This window comes from Dreissena polymorpha, chromosome 14 (assembly GCF_020536995.1).
Source record: "Dreissena polymorpha isolate Duluth1 chromosome 14, UMN_Dpol_1.0, whole genome shotgun sequence".
Taxonomy (NCBI): Eukaryota; Metazoa; Mollusca; class Bivalvia; order Myida; family Dreissenidae; genus Dreissena; species Dreissena polymorpha.
In genome coordinates this window covers 16,139,844-16,159,126 of record NC_068368.1, presented here as the reverse complement: position 1 = coordinate 16,159,126, position 19,283 = coordinate 16,139,844, and the positions used below count along the sequence as shown (strand labels likewise).

Here is a 19,283-nt window from a genome sequence, read left to right as displayed (position 1 = left end):
TCATGTTTTTGTTCTTCAATAAACACATTTCATGGCTGGTAGATCAGCGGTTCACACATTTTATGGCTGGTAGATCAGCAGTATGATTAGTATCCTAATAAAAATCCAATATATTATGTTTAGTTGCATTCTAAATGTGATATTGCATGTCAATATTTTACTAGATTGCAATGTCAACTATGTTTCCAGTTGAAGGAAGGGAACTCCCGCAGGTTACTCATACGCATCGGTGGAAGTCCAGTCTGGTAGTCAGTTCGCAATATACGTCACGTCGACTGTTCCCATAAGTCAAGATTTATAAGTTACAGGCATTTAATTGACTGATTGGACATTGACATTCATTGGATTAGTTATGCAGCCAGTGTCGGGACAATGACATTCATTGGATAAGTTGTGCAGCCAGTGTTAATATGAGAGGCTGTCGAAAGAATTGGCTTAAACAGTTTCGAAATGTGTGCTTAGTTGTTCATAATGCTCGTCGTTTTGATTTAACAATTTTTGTTTCAATCTTGGTAAATGTAAGTGCATTTTGTATAAATGTGCTTTTATCGATTCTCTATCAATATTCAGAAAATTATATCCAAAGCAGTCCTTGAAGAAAGTTGATTTAGTTTTACAATTGCTTGGTGAAACATACAGTGCACACGATGCTATGGCAGATGTGCAGCACTTAGAAAGTTGCTCCAATTTGTGAATTTGTCTTCAAAAGATCCATTTACCCACAGCTTTTCCCCATTGGATGTGTCGATAAAATTACTTTCAACAGTGCTAAAGCCCAGAACTGTCCAACATTGAGCCCACTCATTTCATGAAGTGTAATGAAAAGGCAAATGGCTGGAAATATTGCCGGGTCGGGGCTAAAACTTGTGTATTTGAAAATGCTTAATAACAGGGATGGAAAGGATGCAATACGTGATGTTTTCATTTTAAAAAATGCTGAAGGCTTGCCTAGAGTCACTGATTATAAAAAAGTATTTCATGAAGTTGTTCTAAAATATGTAAGTACTTAAACGAATGATTTGCAAGAAAATTTCAATTACATGTTTTACTTCAGTACCGTCAGTACTTTTTCAGTAATTACAGGAGTCAGATTGTGTGCATTTGTTTATTTATTTTTAAGTTGAAGTGATTTCAACAAAGGTAAGAAATATGGTACTGCATAATCTCCATAATGCCTTTTCTAAGTGCACAAAATTTCATCAAAGCACCCTAAGTACGTTTTGAGTTATCGTAGGATCCATTTTGTGTGATTTTTGTTACTATTTTTAGTGACAGTGACCTGATCAATCACATAAGGTGAAAAATAAAGGGCTGTACTTAATCCCTACATTGCCTTTAATATACATGCCAAGTTTCACCAAATTTGCTTGAGTATTTGTAACTATCTGCAGGATATATTGAAGAAAGCCCTGTCCATGTCAAAGGAACTTATAAGTATACGCTTATGTAGTTTCGTTATGAAATTTTGCATTTATACGGGCAAAAGCCGTTCATACATATGGTAATTTAGACATAAAATTACACCTAGGGATGCATCTCTAAATAATTTGCTACACGACATTTCTTTTCGCGATGCTATTTATGATCTAGAACAAATCAAAAACACGTTGACATATGCTAAATCACATGTAAAAACATACCTCAGGAAAAAAGTATATAAATGACATCATAATTGTGTAGCGAATCGCACTTAATATTCTCGCATTATATGTTTTTCTCCGCGACATTTGACCGTTTCAGAATTTAGATTACACAATTATCTCCCCTGAATACTCATCTTCATTTTCTGTCTCATAGACTGGTTAACTAAATATAGTGACAGTCTTTACCAAACACAATTTCGGTAAAAATAACCCTTCTAAAATGTTTTGCCTGAATCTTCGATTTCTTTCGAATTTATTTGCTTTGATCTTTTTGATATCTTATTGTTATTATTATCCTGACAAATCACAAACGCTTGCCAAAAAATTTATTTGTTTTACACATTATAGTTAGCATCTATATTCGCGCAGTATTCTCGCGGTATTTCAATAACGACACCCTACTGTTAAATTGTCAGATTTCGTGACGCATTTTCCATTCGCTCTCAGACAGCGTTTTTACGTGGGATCATGAGCAATATTCTGGTAAGTTGTGATTGTTATCCATCAGAAATACATTTATTCACAAAATTTAACGATATTCTAATTTAACTTTTTAGTTTTTTAGCTTGTTTTCAACGTATTTACACCTCGTCTGCTCGAACTTGGCCGATATCCCGAAAGGTTACATATCACTATATAAAGTTTAGGCCTAAAACCACAAAATGTTATTCCGTTGATTTTTCGTAACAAATCTTCCAGATTCGAAATGAAAAAACCAACAACAGGACATTATTTAGAAATTGTCTGCATCATTTATCAAATGTTTAGAGTTAAGTTGGTTTTCCGTTTTAGAAGCTGTTTGCCAAGGCAAGAGCTGGGCTGCGGCATCACACAACTCCAGCCATTCTATTGAGCAAAACTGACAGTTTTGGTTTCCAGAAATAAACAAAGCAGGGATTCCTGAACTATCGATGTTTACAAGCTATACACACAGTTATTTGCTGTGATGATCTTATTATTTATTGGTTCTGTTAGTTTACTTGGATGGAACATGTGTAAACTTTTATAGAACTTTGAAAAGCCAATATCTGTAAATCTATAAACAAAAATCAGCAATGGCATTTTAAGATAAGATGTGCAAACATCGTCAAAGGGTTGTTAAATTAACAATTTGAAGGCAATGATGCTGAAGAAATATTAAGGTTCCCTTGCAAATTTAGTCTGTATATCGACAAGTGTCTGCCAGTAAATTATGTCAAACTAGTAATACAAAACTTACCACAAGTATGTAAAAGAACTACGGTAAGTACCTGTTGTTATCATTTTTAGTAAGATAGTGTAATTCTAAACAGTAGCAAAGAGCTTGTTTAGTTAGTGCATAATGCCATTAATATGATTTCCTTTCTATTGTGTAAGTAATAAATGTGTTGTTCAATGAAAAATGTTTAATGCGCTAGTACAAAATCAGCATGGTTTTCCCAACGCTTTTTGGAGAAAAGTAGGGATATTGTGGTTATCTCAATCTTCCGTCCGTCCGTCCTGGCCACTATCTCCTCCTACACTATAAGCACAAGAACCTTGAAACTTACACACATGGTAGCTATGGGCATATGTGCGACCCTGCACTATTCGGAATTTTAATCTGACCCCTGGGTCAAAAGAAATGGGGGTTTGGGTGGGGCCGGGTCAGAGATTTTCACTCATTTTTTATGTTATTTTACATTAACCTTTTCATTTCTACACCGATTTACTTCATATTGATATTGAACATCTCTTATGACAATACAGTCAATCTCAATTATGCATGGCCCCATTACCAACCCTGGGGCGCCCTGCCAACATAGACCACGCCCACCCAAAATTGCCTTTTACTATAATTGCTTCATTTGTATACCGATTCACTTCTAATTGGTACTGAACTTCTCTTATGACAATACACATGGCCCCAAAACCAACCCTGGGGCGCCCCGCCAACATTGACCACACCCACCCAAAATTGCCCTTTACTTTAATTTCTTTCATTTATACACCGATTCACTTCAAATTGATACTGAACCTCTCTTATGACAATACGGTCAATCTCAACTATGCATGGCCCCATTACCAACCCTCGGGCGCCCCGGCCACATAAACCACACCCACCCAAAATTGCCTTTTTACTATAATTTATTCATTTCTACACTGATTCACTTTAAATTGATACTGAACTTCTATTATGACAATATGGTCAATCTCAACTATGAATGGCCCCATTACCAACCCTGAGGCGCCCCTGGGTCAAACATGCGGCATGGGTATATGCGTCGGCCTCTGCAGCGCCATTTCTTGTTAATTATGTAAAAGGTAATAAAAGGTCACTTCATTGACTCCACAGTTTTGCAAAAGATAACATCACTTTGGAATTTCATATACGTAAATATTCTTGTTAGTTGATGACAGTGTTTTAGTATTATTGATTGTGTAACTATTATTTTATGTGCAAATAAATGATGTGAAGCGTTTTGTATCTCCACACAATACCACACACCTTTTTATATATGTACTGAATATATATACTGACGTCATTTACATGCTTTTGCTAGCGGCTTACCCAAGAAAGACAATGACATCTTAAGCGTAAGAATTCCCGGGTACATTTCAGTAAATTTTCCGTACCAGGTGTACATTTAAGTATATTTAAGAGTACCCCAGGTACATTTGAGTAGTACACGAACCAACAATGAGCAGTACTTAGTGTCTTAAGTGTGATCTTAAGAACGCTCCCACTTAAGGGATCAATACAGAAACCTCCCAGTTACTAAGCAGACAACATATCCACTATACCGCAGCCACCGAACCAGCTTTAAATTCCTGCGGCTAGAAAACACACACAATTATAAGATGCTAGATCTTTAAGCTAGGAACATGTTTCTCGTTTGAAAATTGAATTTGTTGGATGCATTACTTTATTTTTGAAACAATAATACTATTTTGAACACAATAATGTAAAATATTATGTATTAAAAATACATGGTTATCAAAAAAAGCTTTTGCCCGTAAATTAGGTAGCACCTATAATCATATTATATTTGTTTGTACCTTGTTATTAAATGAATCCAAGCTTGTTATGTAGATGGTCATTTGAATTTAAATCTAACAATGCTATAGATCTTGGTTAACAGAGGAAAATACTTAGTATACAACTTTGTATTTTTTTAACTTTTCAGACCTACTCATGCCTCCACCCCCACCTCCCAACCCCACCTCACCAACGCCAATCCTTCATTGGCAGACTTAGCATAACTGCATAATGTATTAAATATATGTATATAGAGAGTAAGAACATTGAAGGTGTTAACTGAACTGGTAAATGACTCTGTTTATTTTGCATATTTTGACCATTGCCATTATGTGGTTTTGAATTTCTTGAAAAATATTTCTTATAGTCCTATTAGATTTAAGTGAATTGTTCAAAATATAGGCGGGGAAATTGCTTTTTTTACTTTGATTTAAGCTTATCACATGTCTCTGCTAAAATATAAATGCTCAAATTCCAAAGAAATAACATACAACTTATAAAAATAAAGAACATTTTGTATGGTTGATTTTTGCATACACGGGTCGAACTTGTAGTTTTGAAGGACCTTACATAATAAATAAGATTTGTTTCATTATTCTTATCACTCAATTATCTTGTATTATGCTATTTTATCATCTACAATCATATCTTGTACTAAATATACAAACATTGTTAACAAAAAATGCTAAAAAAATTAGTTATTGAATTTATCTATCCCCGGGGGTAATTTAATTTAGAAGAAAATTCAAATTATTGGTCATCATATAGTAAAAATCACGAAAAAAAAATCGCATAGAAAGCCACCCTAAAAATTCGTAATAATACCACATATGGTATGAAGTTTATGAAAATACAAAATGTAGCCCGATGTTTGCTTTTTGAAATAACTTTGCTCTTATATTGACAAATTGCTCTGAAACGGACAAGATAATGTACATTCATGAGTGTGCAATGAGGGACATTGTAAACAGGACATACATGGTTATCATAACAAGGGCGAAAAAACTAAGTAAATTTGCAACCTGGGCTCATACTGTTTATATGTGGAAAAGAAAACGTACTGAAGGCAACACTTTATATGCATATTGGACTCATGTAACTTTTCTGTCTGAAACACACATTGTTTTGTTTACAATTTACAACAAAGTGCAAATATCCTTCGTTAAAAAAGTGCTACAATATCAATCCTTTTTCATAACACCCAATAGTTAATAACCCAGACAAAAGGGCGGTTTTAATAAACAAAATCAATATCCACATAGTTCATCGTAAATCACGGTATAGAAAAACAAGGCAAGTGGCCAGTTGCCTAAAAATACAAAATATTATATGTACATACAACACAGACATCAATCATGAAACAATATTTAAAGCTTCGTTTACCGTATTTGAACAGTCAATGCAAAGCATTTGAGATTTAAATTGCTTTAAAAGCAAATTCAACCAGCAATTTATTTCTAGCAACATGAGCTCCTTTGGGAGCTGTCGGCAGTAAGATGTACGGAGCCGTTATCCAGCGCAGTGCTTCGTGCATAGTCATCCTGAAAACGTTTCACGAGCGAATCTACGGCCGTTTGAAAACACGTTTTCACGTCTGTTTCATCGAAGAGTTGAACTTCGCACGTGAGAGCATCGTGCTCTTGCGCGAACTCCGTAGGCCTTTTTGTGATTGGTTCGACATCCACGAATTCCGCATCTATGCCGTGTATGGTCCCGTTCACCAACAAAGCCGGCGCCCGGCTGTTTATTCCTACCAACATCTTGACCAAATTTGTGTTTCCGCCAAGGTATTTGTGAACGTCTGCTAGCCTGTGAAATAAATAACTATAAAATGTGTTAACAAATATATATCTGTATATATAAACCTATTTATGATTGAAATCGATTTGTTCGCTTTTCCTCAACGGGCTCAAAAAGCGTTTGTTGTAAAAGCAATGTCGTCATCATTTCCAATACAAAAGAAGATAACGCTTACCAGGTGTGTTACTTAAAACGATTTCGTTTGCAAGAACTACATTTAACGTTTATATTCCAAACCACGTGGTGGGATTTGAAAATTTGCTATTGAACGCCTGGTATATGGTGTACGGATAGGTCCAAAAGTCGTAAGTGTATCATACCATCGTATCAGACGGTTTAGCTAGAATCGTATCAGACGGTTTTGGGGTCATTAACCATCTGATACGATCGTATCAGACGGTTTTGACTTTTGGACCGATTGTACGCTTAACTGTTTGATGCGAAACCGTCTGATACGATTCGTATCAGACGGTTTACGATTCGTATCATATGGTTTAGCGTAAACCGTATCATACGGTTTACACTGAATAAATCCATTTTTAAATTGAATAATACATTGAATATTACCCGTCACGAACTGGTCCAAAAGTCTTAAAAGCGTATCATACGGTTTATAAACCATATGATACGGTTCTAACTAAACCGTCTGATACACATACGACTTTTGGACCTATCCGTACACCATACTAGTACGACTAAGGGTGCTTTAATCGATTACACGCAAGAGGCTTCACACGCTATAATTGCGTATTGTAACATCATTTATATTCGTCGGCATGAAAAGTCGTAGGTCGACTTTTTCGATTTGAAATAAGGGTAATCTGTGTCGGTCATTTTTCCGATGTGTATGTGTAAATTTCGTAGATCGGTCAAATCCACGAAATCAACAAACAGTAATGTCCCACGAATACTAATGATATTACAGTATATTGTAACTATACGATCAATAATCGTGATTATGTGACCGATTTCAATGCAGTTTGTTTGCATGTCGGTCGGTAAGATGTCAATTAAAAAACGTTCCCTGCATTTTAAGCATTTGTGAACTAGGCCACTTAGCTCTCACCATGTTTTGAGATTGTCGAACGATTCTGTATTGTGGACGTTATAACAGATGAGGCAACAGTGGGCATCCCTATAGTAGGACAACGTTAGACTGCGGTGGCGCTCTAAACCTGCAACAAAGGTGTAAACATTAAGCGTGCTCCGCACTTTTACAATGCAGTGCTACTTTTTGGTTTACTACATAGTTATTGACAATGTAAGCATGCGTTTTGCGAATGAACTTCAATTATTGGACGTATGAAAATAATTTGCATGATGATATTGACATTCGGTAACAATTTGCAGAAACGATTTTCCGGGCGTTTTAACAAAAAATATTAAATCATTACAAAAAATATTAAATAATTCGCAGGAAATAACATTATTTCCATTTATGATAAAAGGAAAGGTTCTTTTTCTCCAAGAGAGTTCAATTTTGTTGCAAACATTTCTATATAGACCAGAACCATTCAAATTGGTCTCAGTAAAAACCGGTCCTTTTCATATCCATCTCAGTCAAAACCGGTCCTTTTCAGACAGGTCCCAGTCAAACCGGTCTCAGTCAAAACTGGTCATAAATCTAAATCAGTCGATTTAAACAGGCCGATGTCAAACCGGTCTCATTATAAGACCCCAAAAGAAGGCACCACAGTCAGGGAAAACTGGACCCACTGGTTTTCAAAAGACAAAATTCTAGTATATAGCAAAATCAATCGATTCGTTCTCATAACGTTAATCGGAAGAACACGCTCGAAGTTTTCAAAGACACGGCGAACAATCAAACCGAAGCTTACCCATTGTATCATAGACTTGCAACTTCACTCGGTCTCCTTCTAACGTCGTGAAAATCTTGTCGACGCATTGCAGATGCCGCAGCGAGATCGGACTGTTTCGCATCGGCGTTGGCTTGGGCAGGAAGGGCTCCCCGAGCATGCGCCGTAGCAGCGTCGTCTTGCCCACGTGACAATCGCCGATGATGACGCATTTGAAGACGTATTTGTAATCACTGGGCTTCATGTCGCTAAGTGAACATCGTGCTGATCTGAAAAGAGTGGCGATAACAGCCGGCGGATTGTTAAGTATCAAGGCTTCCGCGTATCAGGCTTTAAAATGTGAGGACCCGGAGTGTATCCCAGCACTCCTACCTAAGAAACGTATACTAGACTCACAAACAGCCGGAGTAAGCGAAGAAAATCTCATCTGTTGGTATGATGACCACCAACCAACACCTACAGCTTTAGATTCACCTCTGTAATGTTAATATATTTATGTAAACCTGAAATTACGACTCCATATTTTTAACATGTTAAAAGAGTGAGCTATTTGAATTTCAGGTAACATAACCAAGACATAAATTAGGTAAGATGTGTCGATATAAATTTAAATGACAACATATTTTTTACTTAAATTCTATGAATATTTCCGCAATATATTTAAATTTTGTTTGAAAGAAGCTGGTATCAAAGAAGACAAAAATCATATTTTTTTGATAAATTATAAATGCAATAAAACATTATCTTAAAAACTCAATAATTTTCAATATAAACTTTATTGTGAATCATCATAGACGCGTATGCTCACGTTTTGAGGGGAAACCGTAATAATCACGCGAGACAGTGTGTGACTCATGAAAAATACTAAATTGCTGTTGACATAGCCATATCGGAACAGTTTTATTAAAATTGTTATCTTCTAGTAAATTAAAACATAAGACAGGAATTTTGCGCCCTGGCTTTTATTAGATCGGAACATTGAACCGGCAATATGCTGCAATAGTGATGAGACTACGTTTTGAACATCAATAGCTGTTATACCAGAGATTATAAGACGGAAGTGTGTTGGGTATGATATTTAAAGTCAAATATTTTGGATTCAGACGGATTAAAATTGCATTTATTCTTCGAAACAGACGGGTACACATAAATAGTACGTAGGCAACATTTTTCCATACGAATGAAATAATACAATTTGAAACGATTTTGCTTGATCTTAACTTCCACTCGCAGGTAAACCAGTCAACACAAGAGTATATACCTGTTTATTGATATTACTTGGCAGAACTAAATTGATTACTCATAAAATTAATGTCAAGATCGTATCGCCAGTGTACCCTTCAACGAACGCCATGTCGATTTATTATACTTCCTCGAGTGCATATGAACGATCCGCCTTTATCTTTGTCTTTGTCTAGTATATACTGGATACATGTGCAAAACACATAAACTATACTTTATACAATCTCCCCAAAATACGGTAGTTTATTATATTTCATACGTTATCTACATAGACATCCGCATTGCATTTTTATCTCATAATCAAATGAAATAAATTTGGTTGCAACAGGTCATCAGACAAACTATAAAACAAATTAATGTGTGGTATAGTTAAGGAAAATGGTGCGCGACAAATACCGTAAGAGCAGTGACAGATGTAATTAATGTAAGAATAAAGGGAATACTACTTATACCCGGTAGTCATACTACAACATATATGTCTGGAGTTGAGGCCAAACAGAGTGTACATATCAGGAACATGTACACATTACTAGAAAAACGAAATCATATATGAACAAATAATGTCATGTGTTTTATGCAAAATACTGTTTCATATATTGCCTATGACATACATATGATGTTCCTTAACCTCAAAAATAAGTTGCAAACGTTACACAGCTGTATAAGCTATTGAAGTAGACACAGGTGATAGTATTATTAGTATTATTCACTAACCTTACACAATAAATAATATACCGATTTCAATATAAGTGTACGAGTATAGATTCCGAACTCGAGGCGCTTCTTTTTAATACGCCCCTCAATTTTAACAACGTAGTTTCGTTTGAAATAACGTGGAATTTAAATTTGAGCCTCATTATTGGAAAACGCAGTTTCATGCATATGCGTAGAGTGTCTTTCCAAATTAGCATGTACAGTACGCGCAGGCTAATCAGGGACGAGACTTTCCGCCTAGACTGGGGTTTTTATGAAAGTGAAGAGAATACTGATAGTGAAGCCTTCCAGCAGACTGTTTATGATAATTATCAGACATTGCTCTGAACATCGTTGTTATTGATATACAAAAGCAAACACATACGGGAATTTACTGTAAGGCATTTACAATTTATTTATTTATAATTTGTATCATTTAAACATGTCAATATAAATAATAACCTGTGACTTCGTTGGTATATTATCCACGTCCGCTCACTTATAAATGCAAAATTAAATTTTCACAAATAAAGTATAAATCCTTAACGCTTCGGTGTGCATAAATGTATGGAAAACATCAATATAACTTCAACACTTCAAACGTTTTATCATCGCATACTAACAATGGGCGAGTGTCAACATCCATCAATCGATAATGTTCACATGAAATTCGTAAATAAAGACTGTACCCGAAATACAGGGGCGTAGCTGATCGTATTTTCCTTAAATGCCTGTGTATTAATTTAAGTTGTATAGGAATGGGTGTCTGGTAAGCGCAGTGGTTGGCACACGTGCTTCTCACCTAAGCGACCGGCGTTCAATCCCCGCTCCCGGCGCATGTGAGATCGGTTGGTGGTGAGTACACCGGGCAGGAAGGGTTACCTTCAGGTAGTATGCCCCCCCCCCCGCACTCACACGCGCTCACACACAGCATAAGACCACAGTAATAGTGAACATATTTCAATAAAAATCAGCCATAATTCAAACTAATTCGTACAAAAGTTTGCGAGTCTAGTAGGTTTATTCGGTTGGAGTGCTGAAATACATACTGTGTCCTTAAACAAAATTGAGACTCATTCGCAGAAGGACCTCATACGCTTCAAATGGCATACACACACACATAGATTACATAAGAATATGAAGGGATGTATAATCATAGCAAAATAATTCTTCAGACCAAGCATACATTATTTGTCTCCACTAGCATCTCGAAAACAGTGTAATTGGTCGCGAACTTGTCGTCTATTTATTATCAGCTTATAAGCCTCATTACACTGTTACCACAACAGTGGCCATACACTATGCACATTTGTATTATACCCTTAATTTGGGATAGGGTGTCAATTAAAGACGGCATGAGTCATTGAAAAGATACACAATCCGAATCCCGAAATTTTGGCAGAACGCGCTTTGGACAATTTATAAGCATGACACGAACCAAAGAAATTAAGCACGAAACTTTCATTCACCCTCCAGCTACGCACTTGGAAATCAAATTATTTTTTGGGTGTAACAGGCACGCGGTTGTATAACCCGCGTCATTTAAACCTGACACTAATATGCGTGTACATAAATGCAATCGGTATGTCGAAATTGTACGAAATCGGTATTTCGAAATAAAAGTCAAAACTAGCCAAAGTCGAATCGACCATAGTATCATGTTACCGCCACATAGTCATGAATGCTCAAGCAACCAAAACGCATGATCTATATATATTGTTGAGAATCAAAAAGAAAAGCAAACCTTAAAAGATTCAATCTTCGTTGAATCGTATGTTGATGTGGAACTAGGAAAACACAAAATGTAACACAATTAATGGGAGCATAAATGTGCGCATCATGGTTAGAAAAAATATAAAAGTTTTAACAGCATTTGACGTTTTAAGAAAAACATGATAAAAAGAAAAACAAAAACAAGTGTAATCTCTTTTTAACATCGTTGTTTGTGTTTGTTGTGTGCACATTGTTTAAACTTTAAGACTTCCACATTCGTTTCCCAAACTTCTGCTATTACACGGACATTAAATTAGGCTTGCTGAAGTACCAGGATTGGGGTTATTTATCATTACATACAAATACAGAGTTTCTGTCACCTAACAATACCAAAAATATTTAATATCAATCCGTTTTAAATAAATGCTCTTGTGTCTACATTCAAACTCGTATATAATATTGACAACTTAATTATACCTTACATAGTTATAATGTCTTTACAAAAGCGATCACAGAATAAGCCTTTTAGTAAACTATTGTGATAAAATATAAATGAAAAGATATATTATAACTGGGAAGTGAATTTCAAAAGGGTATTGAATATCGTTCAATATTTATAAAAATACCTGAATATTAACTATTATTTTATAACATGCCTATCATGAATGGTTATCCTATATTCTGCACATTATCCCATAACCTTGATACGACTGTCCTTTACGAGGAAGATTGTTCAATAAATGTGGTATCTAAATGGTTCATTTGGTGTGGGGTTTTAATATGGCATAGTGACTTAGTTGTTAAATCGACGTGACCAAAACTCTAATACAGCAAAGATATCAATTTTAAAAATGTCCTCACTAATTTTCATGAATAACTGACAATAACTAAGACATCTAGAGTGTCCACAAGCTTTTTCTTTAAATAACACTAGTGAACTAATTGTTTACCCCTCCACGACCCAGTTTCGAACTCGGCCGAGATGTAATTGTGACATATTTTCTTACCAAGTTTCGTGAAGATTATGCAATTACAATGGCGTTCTTAATACAAATGTTGAGAACGAACAACGCACTAGGGATAACGCAAGTTAAATGGAATAAATGGTGATCACAAAAGCTCGGCATGAGCACTTTTTAATGAAGTTAGTTAAAAAACACAAATGGCATGTACATTTTCGATTCATGCCATGCACGTGGTATTTAAAAAACACCTACCACTAGGTAACCATTTCATGATAGGTACATCCACATTTATGTTACACGTTATCTAGAGATATTTCAGAATACTGATTACCGTTATCCATCTACAATGTGTATATAAATACGTCAAACTGAGTGACTTATTGGGTATTGGCAAGTCCATTTACTCGTTCCGTTATGTGGCAATAACAAAATACTATTCGACTTTGGCTATTTTTGACTTAAATTTGAAAAACCACTTGCGATAAATTTCGAAATACCAGATGCGTTCTGTAAACAAATATTAGTGTCACGTTTAACTGACGCTGGTAATAGTGCTTGTTACATTCAAATCATAATTTGATTTCCTACAGCGTAGCTGGCTTGTGAATAAGGTTGTTTGCTCTATTTCCAATGTTGTTGTCGTGTTAAACAAAATGTCCGAAGCGCGTTATTCCAAAATATCGGCTTTCGGAGTATGTATCTCTACAATGATTAGTGTCGTCTTTATTTAATCCCGAACTCAATCTGTGGTATTGTCAACCATGTATATTGTGATTGGTAAAATGTGATCGCAGTGTGGTGTGACATTTAAGCATCCGTATACAACCTGTACATTACAAAGTTTATGAGGTCCTTTTCCTCCCGCTATTGATCTTTATTTAAAGAAAGGGGATTGTGTCCCAGCACACCAACCTTATAAAATTACTGGACTCGCGTAAGCCGGGACGGATTTTGAATTATGGTTCAAATGTCCAGCTGTTTAGTTTTCACTGAAAGATATTACATTTTGGAGTTGGCTTATGCTGTGGGTGGGGTGAATTCGGAGTACCCGGAGGAAACCCCTGTTGTCAAGTATATTGATCACCAACCATGCTCACATTCGCCGTTAGGGATTTGACCGTGGTTGTCCAGGTGAGAAGCACGTGTATCAACCACTGCACTAACCTTTATTTTACAAATGTTAACCCATGTATGCCTAGTGGACACTCCTATTCTTCTAAATTTGATCAATGTATTTCCAAAATTAGGGATTTCTAGTATACTTATTTCTATATTTAGAATATTTCTTACAGAAATTCCTTTAAGCAAACAGCGCAGACCCTGATGAGACGCCACATTATGCGGCGTCTCATCTGGGTCTACGCTGTTTGCCAAGGCCTTTTTTCTAGACGCTAAGCATAAATGGGTAAAGACAAACGTTTTAAAGAAAACGAGCAGCTACGCTTTTGTAGTTCGGGTAGATTTTGTTTACGAATTTAAAGTGAACATTATCGATTTATGAATGTCAACACTCGCCTATCATAAGTATGCGACGATAAAGCTTTCTCACCGTTAAAGTTTTATAGATGTGATTCATATATGTTTAAAAACAGTTTTGCACACAGCTGCATTTGGGATTTAGAATTTTATTTGTGGAAATTTATTTTGCTTTCATAGGTAAGCGGACTTTGATAACATACTCACGAACTGACAAGTAATTATTTATATTGGTATATTTAAAATATATAGATCTAAATGTACAATGCATGTAGTATGCCTTAATATAAATGTCAATATGCGTTTTTATATCCGAGAATGCGATTTTCAAACCACGTTTTATTTTTATTTAATCACTCTTATCAAAGCAGTCACTATCAGTAATATCATCATGTTCATAAATGGCTAAATCTACCAATTAGGTTATTTTTGGACCGTAGATATGGTGAAATATGAAATCATTAAGTTGTTGACAAAAGCAGCTCGATGTAATCGCATAGGTTCGACGAACATGACACAAATGAGCAGTGTAATGGAACAACACAAGCACACTTTTTGTGATACCGCTTCCTGTGGTAGCAGAACATTAGGTTTTGCTTTGGCTTATATCGCACGGGTTTATTGTTCGACGTCGTATTTTACGAAACGAACAGGGCGACTTGAATACGATTTCACACCATCCACCTGTTCGAAACAAACCACCAGGAAATTCTACACGTAATAACCGCAAGTTTAAAGGTCACAAACTGTTATCCGAACGCCAAATTTCACCAGACAGACCGGACTGGTCCGGACCGGACAAGACAAGACCAGACCGGACCAGACCAGACCGGACCAGTAGTGGAGATGAGCAAATAATGAATATACTTGTGGCTTTGCAAAATATATTTATTCAGACGTGGTTAACTATTTTAAAAAAATACAATAACATTTACTGCAATTCATACATGCTAATAATTGTTCCATTTGTATTCGTACATTAATAGATCAACACACATTAATTCGTATTTGATATAATAGAAGCATTAAACAATTCAGACCGCACAATGAGAGATTCTTTTATAAAAGTAATAGTTTAATAAGATCTTCTATATTAATTGATTTATTTAATTCTAATTATTTTTATACTGATGCCCATTTATAGTATTGCCGTTTGATAAAAAAAAATCTTATTGTTTCCTATTTTGGGCACACGCATACAAAGCGATATTCTTCTTCTATATCCGTGTGCTACAAATTAAACAGCGTCGTTCCTGTCTCGGTGTACTATTTCTTGCATATCTACATGAATGGGTACGTACTGGTTGTGCCGACATGCGCAGTCTACACCAATATAATCTTAGACCTTTGGGAAGAACATGAAGATATATTTTATACTCCAGCGTTTGTTTAAATTGCATATAGATATCTAAAACAGAGCTCGTTTCTAGGTAACCAAACCATTATTGTTTGAAGGTGTCCATAACAAGTTGTTTAAAAACATTAAACAATGTTTTAGGGTTAATGTTGTAAATGTTATTTAACACATTCGCAAACCCATGATTATCCAACATCAGTTAAATATTATATACCCAGTTACGGTAAACTTTAGAACAGTTATCCGGTGATTGTTCGTTAACCTTTTGTAAAATAAATATTATCTGTAGATATAAGCTTAAACCATTATTTAATAGACGGATGTATCTATTTACATATAAAGGGTATCTAACAAATTCACCATAAACTGTAACATTACAAGTATTAGGTTTAGCATTATGTATTCTTTTACAAAACTTTAAGTGCACTCTTTCGATTTCTTTCAATTTTGAATAACCCCATGTTTCTGCAGCATAATTTAACGTAGATCCAACAAAAGCATCGAATAATTGGCAATAAATTCTAGGTTATAAATCTTATCTATTACACTTACTTCGTAAAACATTCATGTCTTTAAGGGCCTTATCCACTAAATGCTCTTGATTCAGATTAAAATTACCAGTATAGATAAACACAGTACCTAGGTAATTAAATACTTTAGCTACTCCAATTTGGTGCACATTTTAATGCCAATGTTCAGATTCTAATAGATCTCCACGTTTCCGAAGAAAAATAATTTTCGTTTTTTTCAATGTTAACGTTTAAACCCAATGAATCACAATATTGATAGAGCTTATTTAAAAGAAACTGAACTTTAATAGGTGTTTTAGCCTACAATTGCGAAAGCAAAGTATTTAGACAATGTTATCAATAGGCATACCAAATTGAACATATTTTTGTAGGAACATTTCTAAATCTTCAACAAATAGGGAAACCAATAACTGGGACATTACTTCCCCTTAACGTAAACCAACGACATTCTTAAAATAATCAGAGCAGTAAGAGCATGATTCAACACATTATTATACATTACAATACATATCCTAAACAATTCTTAAAATTTTGCACTATTATAACGTTAAGCCTTTTGTTTTCAAACAATTCTGAACAAGTGACTGCATTGCCGTTTAGTCGTTATGTCATTGTTTGTCTTACTGACAGTTATATGTGTCGTTTTCTCATGCTGTACACGTGTGTTGAAATCGGTAAAATATTAATTTTGAAAGGTAAGTTAAAGCCCCACACTTTGCCACTGACTCTGAAATAAAATACATGTTGATCAATACATATAGATGCAATTTGAAAGTGTGCAAAATTGTCATTTAATCTATAGCCTAGTTAGCAAGTAATTTATTATTTTTTCAAACGGTACCGCTTTAAAACCGAAAGTAGGATTTCTAGACGTATACGCCCATTTCGACAAACGCGATTATTTTTAAGTTTTAAAGCGCAAAAAAGACGGATGTATACCTTGAAACAACCAAATAGATTCTAATTGGCATAGATAAAATAAGTTTCTTATTTATACTTAAATTAACTTTGCCAAATAAGGTATGTGGCTTAAATGATCCTTTTATTATTACCTTTTTACAGTTCGATGGGCTATAAAGCTTCCGAACTGTAGTAAAATATAAGAAAACAAAAACAATAATTTACATATATATGTGAGAAACAAACCTAGGAAATAGTATTTTTCATAGAATAAATACCATTATAGTTTTTTCAGTAATCGATTGTTATTTCTTATATACCGGTATACACCATTTACGTCTCACCATGAGAATTTTATGTTGTATTTTTCGGCGTAACTGTTAAACCCAGCTTTGGAGGCAGTCTACAGTTTTTAATGAAAATCCACAAGCCGACAACCATTGGTCTGCAAAACACCCTCAAAACAAGGCCTCCAGTCACAACATGAAAATAGATCCAGACAATATTCAGTGCAGCTCATCAACAGCTTGAAAATAAAGCACAAAACAATGCAGAAAAAGTTCTTTAAATTGATATCTGGGTTAAAATAAACCTTTTCATGGGTCACGGAACTTGCCCGTAAAAAAACATTTTTGGCCTGGGGCGTAGCCCCAAGACCATAGTAATGATATCAATTTCTGAACCTATGCGCAATAAAAGTAGTTCATCGCAAATCTCAATAACCCGCCTAATAAATACAGAACATCACTATATAGCATGACAGCGTCATAAAAAGTGTAATAAAATATTATTGAAGCAAAATTGCTAAGCATTGGCTACGACATAGTTTTTATTGTTTACATATTTATGCGAGAATAAGTTCCTCACTTCTAGGCCGAAAAGATACGAGTGTTTACGGAGACAGTAAGAAGAACTTTTTTCTGAGACATTTTTTGAAGCCCTTATTATTTGGTATTTAAAAAAATATTGTTATTTTATTTGCGTTAACAAGACATTCCAAAAAAAAAAAACAACAACAAATATTCACGATCATTCTCGGTAATAGACGAAGTAACCGGATATGGTATTTCACTGAGCAGATCGAGCGCGCAATTCGAGCGCGAAAAATTATACGTGAAACAAAGTACACAATCTGTACACCGTTCTTTATCAGGGTTAGTGGATTTTCTTTTGTATACTCATTACAAAGGAAGTATGAGTGTTTTCCTGATGTGTTAATCATGTAATTAAAAGCTATTTTAGGCTATTGAAAGTGATTTATTTGACGCCAACAATAACAGTTTTTGCGGCCATGTTGTTGTTTTTGTATACATTCAGCGCCTATGTAGACGAACCTCTACCAGATCTGTAGAGTTGAACAAAAGGTTATCGTTCCCACCACAAGTATCGTGTAGTTCTCCACCGTCTATGCACACTGTAGTAAATACACAAATATGGTCTTTTCTTTCAGTCTCTGAGCTGCACTCAACCGCTAGGGTCGATCCGTATAAATTCGGACAAAGGGAGAAATTCAGACAATACTTCTTCTAAATCTAGCACCAGGCCTTCAGCGCCTGCAGCGCTTTGATTAGATACACCGGGCAATGGCATTTATCTTTCCCGGGTAAGATTACGCACACTCTCGACAACATGCTTTGCACTATCACAGCAAATACTTTCAAACTGAGCCAAACATACTCGACCATAACCATAACACTTTTTTGCACTGCTAACTTATTTAAGCCCATTGTTGAAATCGGTCAAATGTCGGCTGCTTCAAGCAGGAAGTACATGTGTTTACTTCTCACTGAGCATGTACAGAATGTTATCTAAAATCCAGGTCACTTAGTTTCGAATTACTGAAAGCAAGTGAAATTACTTGAAAATGGACCATTTATACTTACATTTCAGCTTCTGGAATAAAAAAAACAAAACATTTTAGGCCATACACCAAAGGGACTGTCAACAGCGATTGACGAAAAAAGAAAAGTTTAAAATACCGTATTTTTACAATTATTAGTTTATATTGATTAAAATATCACGACTGGTATATTACATTACTTGAAAAAAGAAGTATTTTCAGTATATTCGGTAATAAAATTTCGCGGTGTGAAATCGGACGTACATCGTGAAAACAGATGACATAACGATATACACACTATAAATAACG

General features: G+C 35.2%; 3 protein-coding genes across 10 annotated transcripts in view; 2 read left to right on the top strand and 1 right to left on the bottom strand.

Moving 5' to 3' along the window:
• Positions 1–5,699: 5,699 nt before the first annotated feature.
• Positions 5,700–10,873, bottom strand: LOC127858324 (uncharacterized). 3 transcript variants are annotated; one of them, XM_052395369.1, is made up of 4 exons: positions 10,656–10,873; positions 8,280–8,527; positions 7,508–7,616; positions 5,700–6,450 (listed from the first exon to the last, which is right to left on the bottom strand). In XM_052395369.1, exons 2-4 carry the CDS (start codon positions 8,500–8,502, stop codon positions 6,099–6,101), a joined length of 684 nt encoding a protein of 227 aa, XP_052251329.1. In that variant the 5' UTR covers positions 8,503–8,527; positions 10,656–10,873; the 3' UTR covers positions 5,700–6,098. The 3 variants fall into 3 exon arrangements, with proteins under 3 accessions (XP_052251329.1, XP_052251330.1, XP_052251331.1); XM_052395370.1 differs by having other exon boundaries at positions 8,280–8,522; XM_052395371.1 differs by lacking the exon at positions 10,656–10,873 and adding an exon at positions 10,215–10,422.
• A 3,507-nt stretch (positions 10,874–14,380) lies between these two features.
• LOC127858325 (uncharacterized) overlaps positions 14,381–19,283 on the top strand; it is a 154,778-nt gene continuing 149,875 nt past the window's right edge. For all 6 annotated transcript variants that reach the window (XR_008038851.1, XR_008038850.1, XR_008038849.1 and 3 more), the window contains exon 1: positions 14,381–14,527. The gene's annotated coding sequence lies outside the window, so the exon portion shown is untranslated. The remainder of the gene's footprint in view (positions 14,528–19,283) is intronic.
• LOC127858326 (uncharacterized) overlaps positions 18,678–19,283 on the top strand; it is a 148,610-nt gene continuing 148,004 nt past the window's right edge. The window contains exon 1 of the mRNA XM_052395379.1: positions 18,678–18,737. The gene's annotated coding sequence lies outside the window, so the exon portion shown is untranslated. The remainder of the gene's footprint in view (positions 18,738–19,283) is intronic.

Excerpts from the sequence above, each read along its gene's own strand:
- LOC127858324 (XM_052395369.1), bottom strand. The coding sequence starts at position 8,502 with ATGAAGCCCAGTGATTACAAATACGTCTTCAAATGCGTCATCATCGGC. Across the intron at positions 7,617-8,279 it reads GCAAGTCTATGATACAATGG|GTTTAGAGCGCCACCGCAGT; the intron begins GTAAGCTTCGGT and ends CCTTTGTTGCAG. Across the intron at positions 6,451-7,507 it reads TTCGACAATCTCAAAACATG|GCTAGCAGACGTTCACAAAT; the intron begins GTGAGAGCTAAG and ends TTTATTTCACAG.